General features: G+C 39.6%; 1 protein-coding gene across 1 annotated transcript in view; it reads left to right on the top strand.

Annotated features, from left to right (window-relative positions):
• Positions 1-7,707, top strand: part of LOC139920556 (beta-galactoside alpha-2,6-sialyltransferase 2-like) — a 43,924-nt gene extending 36,217 nt beyond the window's left edge. Inside the window, exon 7 of the mRNA XM_071910583.2 lies at positions 7,460-7,707. Within this exon, the coding sequence (XP_071766684.1) occupies positions 7,460-7,707 (248 nt within the window). The remainder of the gene's footprint in view (positions 1-7,459) is intronic.
• Positions 7,708-12,065: the final 4,358 nt, after the last annotated feature.

Below are 12,065 nucleotides of genomic sequence, written 5' to 3'. Positions count from 1 at the left end.
AATGAGCCAGGGATGTGTTGTTGTAAATGTCAAAGACCTTTAATGCACAAATATGGAGGTTCTAGTGTAACAAGACACATGTTTTATGGCTTATCAACTCCCGCCAGATGTGCAATCCTCCCCAAAATATCCTGAAATTCTGTGGGAAACACCGTCATGTCATATAAATTTAGAAAACCATGCTTTTCCTAAGAGGCTTTATGGAATAAACCGATCTGAAAGATTTGGCTCAGACAGAAACTTTGGGCTTAATCATCCAGATGAGATTCAATTTTTTGTATTTATTGGCACATAATGAGAAAGTTACCTAAAGCACTAAAATAAATTAGACATTAATGAGATTTACAGATTCAAGAAATCTTTTCTTATGTATCTGTCCTAAGAACAGCAGATCTACTACATTTATTTGTTGTTTTGCTTTACTTTACTTCACTTCTTGAGATCGTCTTTACCTATAGACTTCCCACAATAGCTCTGGCACTAAGAATTATGGGTAATGTAGTCTCACCACATCTAACTCAAATGAACAGGTACATAGTTCCTTTTTTTTGCTACCAATCAAGTTAACATGCAAATCAAATCATTTGTTTTAACCTTTAGCATGAAGTGTCTCTTTTATAATCCACATCCATAAGTCACAACAAATACAGAATATTAGTTTAGTTTCACACACAAACTTCTGTCCAGCTGCTGAGTCAGACCCGAGTCACAGTTTTAATTGCTTGAGACTTGACTTGATGCATGAAGTGAAGACTTGAGACTTGGCTTGTGACTTGGGACTCGACTCTGACTTGTACTCTGATGACTTGAAAAGGTTTCTAAAGTCTTGACTTGAGATCTTGTGTTTGTGTAAATGACTTAGATTGAAAGTGATGAGATTTGTTCCAGCAGACGACTGAATTTAAATTCTGTTTTCTGAATTTGTATGGAATGATTGAATTTATTGAAGTTGAAACTGATTATAGAAATCAAACTCATGATGCTCTTACCAAGTTTTTATCCTATTAAAACCATATTGCATTGAAAAGTCCTAGATATTTAGTTTTCTTTAAGATATTAAATTGATACTGGACTCTTGATTTGTTCTGACTTGACTTGCTGTTCTACATTTAGACTTGAGACTTGACATTAATGACATGGACTTCACTTGGACTTGACTTGGTAATCTACATTTAGACTTGGGACTTGACTTGAGACTTGTGCCTCAAGACTTGAGACTGACTTGGGACTCAAGCAAAGTTGACTTGATCACACCTCTGTCAATCATGCATGAATACAGTAAGCAGTGGTAGCCATTGTAGAAGTCAGTGTTTTTTAAATGTTTTAGTGCAGTAGAACCACAAAACTTTAGTGTTAACAGACTTTTCCTTGAAACTTTATTGAACAAAACTTTTTCTCTTCTTTTCATTTTTTTCTCAACACTTTCTGGTGCAACCTTAGTTCAACCAGCATTCAGTGGAAAGCTGGACTTCTTCCCTTCACTTCACTTCACCTCTGATCTCCAGCCTTCTGCGTCTGTGTAAAGCTCAACAAGCTTCCTGTTCAGTGTTTTGAGCGACTGACCTGAGGTTGATGTGTTCGCATTGTCCAGCGCCGCCGTTCATCTGATGTCTGGGTCGTCCGTCTTTGACCCTCCAGCGGATTTAATCAGTCACTTTGATTCGTCCTTTGTGCAGAGAGGAGAAGGATAATAATGTGTCTCATTCTGAGTGGTTTGTTCTCATTGAGCCGCTGTGGGTCAAATAAAACCACAGCTGGTGGATGAATATTAATTTGAACAACAACACACGAGTCAAGACAAATGCTGTTTGGCCCAGGTCTGTAGATTAGTTACAAGAAAGTTTAGACCGATATTTATTTAACCACCGAAGAACAAATTCTTACTTGCAATGACGGCGAAACAAGAAGCAAAATGCCTCTTGAGGAAGGAATCTGAAAAAACTTCTGGATTTGCATGAAATTGGGTGGACAGATCGGCTTTGGGCCAAGGAACAATTGATTAGGTTTTTGGTAATGATCCAGATCTGGGATTTGTGCCATTAGATGCTTATCATGTTTAGCCATAACTATAAAACCAACAGAGATAGAGACTCGATTCCTAATCCTAAGGGGACGTTTGCAGGGTCAAGAAATCAGTTTAACTTAAAACTGAAGTGGTAGGAATGATGTGTTTGGGTGTTACAGCGAGTTGGAGGATTGTTGAGCGTTGGTGGAGGTTTGCGCTCTGTGAACTGCTTACATGTGAAAGAATAAACACTGGAATGCAGTTATCAATTAGTGGATTCAACTGATAAATACTTGTCAACATGACTGGACATTTGTTGATTGAACTCAGTGAGTTTTATCACATTAGAACAACTACCAACTAAAGAACTCAACTATTCAGTGCTATTTCAGTCAACTTTCAATTTCAAGGCAGCACCAGAAAAGTATGTTTTAATTATTGTGATATGAATGTGGTGTTTTTTTGCGCTCGACAGCTGGACAAAAGGAAAAAACTTTGCCTAGCCTTGATGAACGCTGTGTCGGCTTTATAGTCACAGTGACTTCATTAACATGTACTTTGACTTTTGTTCAGTTCACTCTAACACTATGCACAGAGCACTTTGCCATACAAAGCATCTACCAGACAAAACATCACAAAGTACAACTGTGTGGGTGGAGATGCTGCTGTCACGAGCATCGATCTTTGGATTTCTCTCTTGAAGTTGTGCTGTACATTTAATTCTGTGTGTCACGATTTTAGTTTCCTCAAATAATAATCATAGAATATTGGAACATTCAATGTCAGTTATAGTTGAAAATAGTCACGATTAACTTTATTGGGCACATATTGGGCTTTTATTAAAAATATCAGATATTGGCCAGTAAATGTCATCCACCTCTGATATGACGGAGGCTGTAGTTTGACATTGAAATAGATGAAAATAGCTTCTACTGTGAGTGAAGTTTTCATTTTCTAAGATTTTATTTAACACATTAACCAATCTTACCCTAACCAAATTGTTTTAGTTTCCTAACCCTAAACTTAAAGGTTAAATGTGTAATATTTCTGCTTTACTGAAGCACAATATGACTAGTGAATCAGCAGAGGTTGTTGAATGTTAGTGAGTGAAACAAAGTGAACAGCCGGCGCACGCTGCGGAGATTTCTGTATTCAGAAACACAGGAGTGGGCCGAGGCTGAAGGCCCTCCCGCCACACCAAGGTCCCTTCAAAAATCTGCCAATTTGTTCTTCCTTGCTTACCGGCAAAAAACACAAATCGGAAAATATAATTTGAGACTTTATTACTAATCGGTAGGGTGTTCTGGTAAATTCGGCATGTATATAATCCTCTAAACAGCTCGAATTTTAACGAGGAAATGGTGTTACTTCACACACACAATAGCGACTCCTTACCTTCGATATGTTCCAAAAATCCACAGACAGCAGGAATCGTGGTGATGTCAGTGTCCTAATCACGACAAGCATCCATCGAATAAACTAAACCGCTCTACAGAGGGCAGAGTGTTGTCATGACAACGCTGAGTGTTAAAGTGTGTTAGGGTGGATTTTTTTGTCCAGTGAATTCATGATTTGAAACAACAGGTCGACCCGTGTCATGCAGCTCACAGCACTTTATTCAAAACTTGCCCCAACAAACAGACACAACGACGGCACCATGAAGCAGCTTCCTTTCAGATGACAGACAACTTCGGTTTGAACGCACACAGAAGTCCAACAAGCAAGAGACAATATATAAAAATATACACATTTCATTTAGGCACAGAAAACAATGAATCGTATCGCTGCCACATTGTGATGCTGTGTGTTTTCACCTTAGAGCAGCACTATGTAGTTTCAAGAAATGACTCTGAATAACCATTTGCAAAGGCTTGATAGTTATTTTGAATCTCAGCACAAGTTGAGAAGAAATTATGTTTTGAAGTAACTTTGAGTTTGAGTCCCACTGCTTTAGTCATTCAGTACTAAAGCTACAGAGAAAAGAAAGCCAATCTTAGCAGTTGTGAAGCTGTAACCAGCAAATATTTGTCAAATGTTTGGTATGTTTACTTACTTTTTACTACTGCTAATCGATTATTTCTCTGTCGATCGACTAATTGATTAATCGACTAATCGTTTCAGCACTAGTGGAAGCTGTTGTACAAGCCCCACTTCATGCATTTATCCTGCATCTATCCTGATGTACTGTAGTACTGCAGACGATTGTTTCTTGAATATTACAAAGTAGACCCAAATTAGTGTATTGTAAAACAAAACTCTGTTTCACAGCCAATTACCTTACAGATCTTTGTAACTTGTAAGAGCAGAACAACAACAATTCCCCTTGGGAATGGAGCAAAATGAGCTCAGCCAGCATGCAGTAATAAGTGGATCTTCTACAATGGCTCTATCTGTATAGTACAGATTGTTTTGGTATTCCAGAGGTTCAAATTCCCCTCCTAAAACGACATAGCGCAGCTGACAATGTAACAGACCTAAAATGGACAAATCAAAGTTTTTGGGGAACACCTTGCAACAGTGCCTGAACAGTTTGTCCATGAGTTCTTGCGACACAACAACGGTAAAGAGTTCTCGACACCCCCGGGACGGTCATGGCGTTGAGACTTTGGGTGACACTTCACACGATCACTGCACCGAGACTTCAGGGTGACACCGAGCATAAGCCATCGTCGAGTTTTCCGAGGGGTTGATGTACTGCAACACATTACGAGCCTTCAGTCGAGTGATTTAGGGCGGACAATCCCGTCCCGCTCCGTCCAAAAGACCAAGAGTTCTTAGGTGCTACCGAAAGACAGACCACTGAAAGGCGGATCACTGTCACACTGTAAAAGGGGCAAACGTAGAGATATGGGGGCGTCTCTTTGGGGTCCGTACTTTTGCCACACTCATTGCGTGATGTTGGGCAGAACCGATGGGTCCTGTGGGTCCAACTTGTCTGTCTTCTCTGATGCCGCGGTACTGGTACACTCCTTGTTGTTGGTGCAGGGCGATCCGGAGATGTGGGCCGTAGCGGCCGGGGTGCTTTCGTACGCTCGTCGGTTCAGCTTGACGATGGTGGTCTTGGACGGCATGGACGACTGGCCGTTCTCTGCCATCTGGTGCTTGCAGTGGAACAGGATGAGGAAACATCGGTAGAACTGGGTGGGAGAGAAAAGTAGAGAGGGTGAATGTCAGAGAGGAACGTACGAGTGGGTGGGAGTCTAGATCAAAGATCAGATCCTAGACACCATACTGAACTCTGTACCTATAGTTACAATTCATTCTTAACAAATCTGTTTACGTGAGTTTCAGTCTGACTGAACTGCTAATATATCAGAGGGTGAACTAATGCCAGTCGTGCTTTATCAAGTTTCAAATTGATTTATTTATAAAGCCCTTAATCACATTGTCGCTGTCGAGTGAAAACCTTGTATCTCCCAAATATCAACTTTTCAGGAACTAAGAAAAACAGCCTTACCTTCAGATTGACCACCATGCATTTTAGACTTTACCCAGTGGGTTTTAAAAAGATTTCATAAGGCCAAGGGGTTGTAGAATTTTGTCAACCCGTAGAAGAACATGTAATCAAGAACAATTAAAGGTCACGAAAATGACCAAAATTGGAGTTACAAGGTTTTCACAAGATATCAGCAACATGCATGTCTCAAAGGACTTTACAGACAAAGAGCCTAACTAGATTTAACTGATCGACAATCAACCATAGAACAGAATGATACAGGACAAACATCAGGAACAGCAAGACACACAAAAGCATATTTTATCAGGACATAACAGCCTGTCTATTCTACATAGCCAACCTTATACCTTGAAAGCATACGAGGAAAAACTTCCAAGAAAAACTTGTGACCTTTTGCCTTAATTTGTATTCTAGATCCAAAGATTATTACAAGGCATCATATATGAACACGACTATACGTCTCTTTATTGTTATCTGTTTTGCATACATATTACTTTACCTTTATAGGAATAAAGTAATTTCCTGCTGTTGTATTGCATTAATTTTGTTATAAAGTCAGGGTCAAAGGTGGTTGAGTTTATATTTGGTTGCACTCCACTATCATGCAATGGCTGCATTATTCTCTCTCAGTGTCTCCCTTTTTAAAATAGTTTTCCTAGCCAGAAAAACTTAAAAAAGAAAATGATATACCACATTTTATATTTACAAAGGGCTGTAAAATAAAAATACCAAAACATAGGAAACAATATCAACATATCAACAATCAATCAACTAGGAGATAAATCATAAATAATAATAAAAATAAAGATATGGGAGATTATTGCCATGTTTAGGGGCCAAATTGCAGCTCTTAAGATGTAAGGCCAAGAAGCTGGGTGTTTCAATAACAGATGGTTGAGCATGACATCTTGCTGATGCCTTTTATTGCGTGTGGTTTCTCATCACAGTAGTTCACTGTGAACTTTGTGCTTAAAGATCTCAGGAAATTGTGAACAGATGACAAAAGTCACGTCGGGTCAGCTGTAGGATTACAGGCACAAGATGAACCATACAGACTCCAGCCGCAAATACATCCTTCTGTCACAGACACGGTCACACTTATAACTGTGATCTTATCATTCATATTTGTGCTGATTATTCCTAACTGCGTGTTGTGTGACAATTCTGTAATTACACTGGTAGTGAAAAGGGAAATCGATTTTCCAGTTCCGTCACTCGTAAATCTTCTTTACTGTTGAGTTACACTGAATGTTCCTTGTATTAAAGATTATAGTCACAGCATCTCTTATCTTATCATCTATCATATCTCATGGCAGCACGGCGCTTTTAAACTTGTGCAGCAGCTGGAAATAATTTTGATCGCCTGTTTTAACCCACTTGAAGTACCAGATGCAACAGGAAACTGACAACTATTACTGTTATTTTATCTTGTATCTTGTATTTTATCTTTTATCTTTATTGTATTGGATTTATTCATGAAATCATCTTGCTGCACTGGCAGATAATTTTACTGGTTTAAACAGCTTTTTTTTCCAGGAGAATGTAACTTGTTTCAGGACATTTACTTGGTAAAAGTGAAATTGTCTTGGAGAAAGTTTCTTGTTTCCAGATTTTCTTCATTGTTTTATGATGATTTCTTGAAAGAAGTCATATGGGCATGAATCAAGTGAAATTTATTGAAACCAGCAAGATTATCGGCCAGTACAGTGAGAGAATTTGACTAAAAAAAAAAAATATATATATATATATAAGCTTGATAGATCTGGAAACAAGTTAAAATCATTGACAACTTGTCATTTTTTGCAGTGTAGTGTAAGGTTCTTAACTTGTCAGAAGAGTTGACAGAAGATTCGTCCGGTAGATTCAAGATATTTCCGTTACTTTCCACAGAACGGACACTGACACGGTCTGGCTTTCCTCCCAGGCGGTGAGGCGGGTCAGATCCACCTGATAACCGGACTAACTGAAAGCCTTACGCTTGTTTGTTTCCGCTGCAGGCATCCTGCTGATGATGACGCTTTGCCGCGAGGTTCACGTCTACGAGTACATCCCCTCCGTGAGGCAGACGGACCTGTGCCACTACCACGAGCGCTACTTCGACGCCGCCTGCACGCTGGGCGCCTACCACCCGCTGCTGTACGAGAAGCTGCTGGTCCAGCGCATGAACGTCGCCCCGGAGCAGGACGTGAGGCGGAAGGGCAAAGTCACGCTCCGCGGGTTCAGCACGGTCGACTGCGGGCCGTGATCGCCGGGGTTCGAACTTTTACATTTTGACCGATATATCGGGCCGATTTTGGCCTTTCAATAAAAATCAGACAGTGGTGAGTCAGTGTTGCCCGCTGCTGATGTGACAGAGGTGAGGATTTTACTCAACGCGCTTCAGAAGTGGCAAAACCTGCAGTGAAACCTGCCTCACCTGCCTTAAGGAGCAGATTAACGGATAACCCACCTAAGAATTTCATTAGCATGGGTTTCAGTGGAGAGTTTTAGTGTCCCATGATGGTCTAACTGCTGTTTCAGAGGCTTTTCCACACTACAGAGACAAAAGACTTGGATTTTTGTTTCATTTTTTGTCATCAAAATGGTCAAACTGATATATACAGCATAAAATATCAGCTGTTGGCAGCTTCAATCCAGATATATCAGTAGTGGTATCGGCCGTCAGAAATTCATATCGGTCAAACCTTAGCCACAAAGAGGAAGGATCGCAATAAGTATCCGCTGTTCAACTCAAGTCCTTCTCTTTCCTTCAAGCCTCTTCACTACCTAACACAGATTTAGGAGCGGATGATTGACGTCTCTGTCTTTTTAAATCCACAAGGGGGCAAATATACTGCTGAAAGGAAAAGACGGTGAAAAACGAGAAGGAGAAGGTTTGAACTTTTAAGTGAAAGGCCAGTGATTTAATCAACGGCTGTCATTCTCTGCCTTAACTGTCAGATCTCAGAGTGTCGGCGATGGCAGCTGCAACACAGAGAGCCAGTAACAATCTTTTTCTTTTTTCTTTTCTAGTGTGACTTTTACAAGCGCACATTTAAGGCAGACCTGACAACAGGGGTGTAAAAATAGTTATAAGAGAAGATAATTCAAAGAAATGTCAGCTGATTTTCTTGGGGCTGGGGAAAAAACAACAGCGATCCCTCTAGCGATAGCAGACATGTAAGAGGATTAAAGGCATGCGGGTGTCATGTTGTTGTATTGTGTTTCCAGAGGAACGGCTCCTTTGTTAAAGCCCCAATCCAGATATTTTTTCAGTTTATCCAAGCACAAATCCTGCGGGTTATTGCAGCGATGGGACTTCTTACAGAAAAACAAACCTCTTCACAACTTTCAAAACCTACTGATTCAAAATTCAGGTCGGTTTTGCTGCGGTGACAACAGACAAAACGGTTACAGGTCCAAAACACATTTAAATTATGCATTAACTCATGCATTGCTGTTACATAGTGTTACTCCTTGTAAGAAGAGCTTGGTCTATCATTTCAAGAGGGAAAAATGTCTTCAAACCAGAGAAATAACGAAAACCAATAGGGCGGCAGTCTTGTTTCAACAGTTGGTGCTATATGTTCATTCTGGATTGGGGCTTTGAGGTGGATGGTTAAAGCTGCACTAGGCAATTTTGCACTTTGGCGGCCCCAAGTGGCAGGAGGCGATAACTGCAAGGATTTTTGAAAGTTTGAAGGACTTCATTACCCAGAAATCATGTAAGGTGACGTAAGTAAACTAGACGGTGATTCCAGTTTTGTCTGGACGGAAAGCTTGCTCGTTCTTTAGGAGACCGCTTTGTATTTCCATCTTGAGTTTTGATTCGTCACTTTCTGTGCGGAGGAGATTTCCCGCCAGTATCCGTACCTGACACCAGAATTTAATTTGGGAAAATAAGGCGAATCGACGGCGTCTCAATTACCAGAGATGGGACTTCTCTGTTGCAGCCCAATTTTGTAATTTAGACTATTTTTACATAAAAATCATGCTTAGTGGAGCTTTAAGGGGTTTAACTTTATAGTCAGTGACTAAACATAGTTTCTCCACTTAGAAAAAAAAGGATGACAATGGAATTCAAATATATACTTTTGATTGTATTGTTTGTCAGTGTGAGGTAAGTTCAGTTATGCACAGACCCGTGTTCTGGGAGATTTTTGAGGAGTTCTGCAGAACCACAAGAATGTGATTGTGTTTTATTTGTGGAGAGTTGATTGTTGTCAGGGGCCAGCGTTGGTCAGCTTCTGACTTTTCTTAATTTTATTATGTAATTCAGGGATATTAGCTTATCGTAGATCAGGGAGCATGCCTTCAGATCAGTTTTGGACTTTTTTTTTTACACATTTGGGCTCTGAATCTGTGGCCGTCTAGACACTTTAATTGAAAATCCAACTCCATCACTTTGGTTGAAAGCAAGCATGAAAGACTTCAAATCGACTGAAGTACTTAATTATTTTAGGAAAATTGATCTGATGTAACACTAGTCCAGACACTGGTCAGATCCTTATAGGGGGATTCTGCCAAAATTGACTTTTAGTTGGTTGTTCTGTAAAAGTAGAAATAGTAAAAAAAAGATTTTTTTATGAGTTTTGAGTTATGAGATCTGAAGTCAAGGAGTAGGCTACAGTCCCACAACACAGAGGTGGGTGGGTTCTGGTGACTTGGGACTCGACTCTGACTTGTACTTTGATGACTTGAAAAGGTTTCTAAAGTCTTGACTTGAGATCTTGTGTTTGTGTAAATGACTTAGATTGAAAGTGATGAGATTTGTTCCAGCAGACGACTGAATTTAAATTCTGTTTTCTGAATTTGTATGGAATGATTGAATTTATTGAAGTTGAAACTGATTATAGAAATCAAACTCATGATGCTCTTACCAAGTTTTTATCCTATTAAAACCACATTGCATTGAAAAGTCCTAGATATTTAGTTTTCTTTAAGATATTAAATTGATACTGGACTCTTGATTTGTTCTGACTTGACTTGCTGTTCTACATTTAGACTTGAGACTTGACATTAAGACATGGACTTGACATGGACTAGTCTACATTTAGACTTGGGACTTGAGACTCGATTGGTAGATTTCCCCTTGAAAAACAGCAGAAAGCCTTGCGGAGAAACACAAACACCTCGACAGGAAAAGTTCTTCTTGCTACAGTCGGCTGCTTGTTCCTCATCACTGTATGATCACACTCAGACTGATGCGGCTTTGTGTTCACCGGCCTCTGGAATCAATCTGTCTCACGCATGCTGTATATAAATGACATCATTGACAGTTCTTACATGTGCATTGATTTAAAAGGAACAAAAGGACCTGTGTGTTTCAACACTGAACAGCCAATTTCTGACAAGTGCGTCACAGATAATGACGCTTGCCTCTTGTTAATGCCTCTGTTCTCCACAGAGTGTAGAAAGTACTGTTTACCCACAATGACCCGATTGTAAAACTTACTGCTGTTATTTCTCATGGCCTTGGCGTCCAAATATGGCGCACTGTGTAAACATGGGGGTAAATTTGGCTTATTTCTCTTTGGGAAAACAAGTCAGCTGTAACAAAACACAGCCATGAATAGTTTGGGAGGCCTCCGGCAGCGATAATAGACTTGATATTGTGCCAAAATGATTGCTGGGTGAAGCCTTTGCTGCTACAATGAGTTTTACAGGTCCTAACCACTATGTCGCTGTTGCTGGATGAAAACCACGTATCTGCAAAAAGTACAGTAAGCCTTTCAGGAATGAAGAAAGGAATTCACATTTTCTCACGGATGCACATGCATTTTTTAAATAACACATACAGTGGGGTTTTCACAGATTTGAACTGCCCAAGGTTCATAAAACTCACTCCAAACATATCTGACAATGTGAGCTTTCTGTTCAAGTAAGAAAAATAAAGAACCCCAAAATTGCAGTTACTTATTTTTTTTCCACAACAGCAGCCATATATCTCAAGGCGCAGGCTTCAGCGTGTTGTAAATATAACGGAGTCAAATCTGCGTCTCCATTCGTTGGTGTATATTATTAATGATTGCACAAAAAGACAGCAATAGAATTGTCCTCGTTTTTTTCTAGTGTAGAAAGCCTCTGTAGGCACTAAAACAAAGTGCAGTATTTCACATTTGGAACTCAGTATATTGTTTTATACTTAGACTAAATAAAATTGTACTAGCTTGTAACACTTGTGTATGACTCTGTTTTTTATAGATTCACAACATACATTTGTGTAACTTTTCAATCCAACTCATATTGTGCTGATGTGTTGATATCAATATATGTTGTAAAACCAAAAAGAGGGTCCAAAGCACTATCGCACACTATCACACACTGTCACACACTATCACACACTATCACACACTATCACACACTATCACACACTGTCACACACTATCACACACTATCACACACTGTCACACCCTGACAAAGGCCCATTCAAGCTGAAACATAGCACTGCCCAATTATGACAAAAATGATAATCCTGATTATTTTTGCTAATATTGTGATCATGATTTGATCACGATGTGATCATGCCATTATTTGTCTTGGTTACAGAAAACACTTTTTTTTTTTTTTTTGTACTTTTGCCCTTAAACATATTTTCACTTTTTCACTTTTTTCATTGCAGTA

This window comes from Centroberyx gerrardi, chromosome 21 (genome assembly GCF_048128805.1).
Source record: "Centroberyx gerrardi isolate f3 chromosome 21, fCenGer3.hap1.cur.20231027, whole genome shotgun sequence".
Classification (NCBI taxonomy): Eukaryota; Metazoa; Chordata; class Actinopteri; order Beryciformes; family Berycidae; genus Centroberyx; species Centroberyx gerrardi.
Note: the sequence above shows the minus strand (reverse complement) of the source record. Positions and strands in the feature narration are given on the sequence as shown.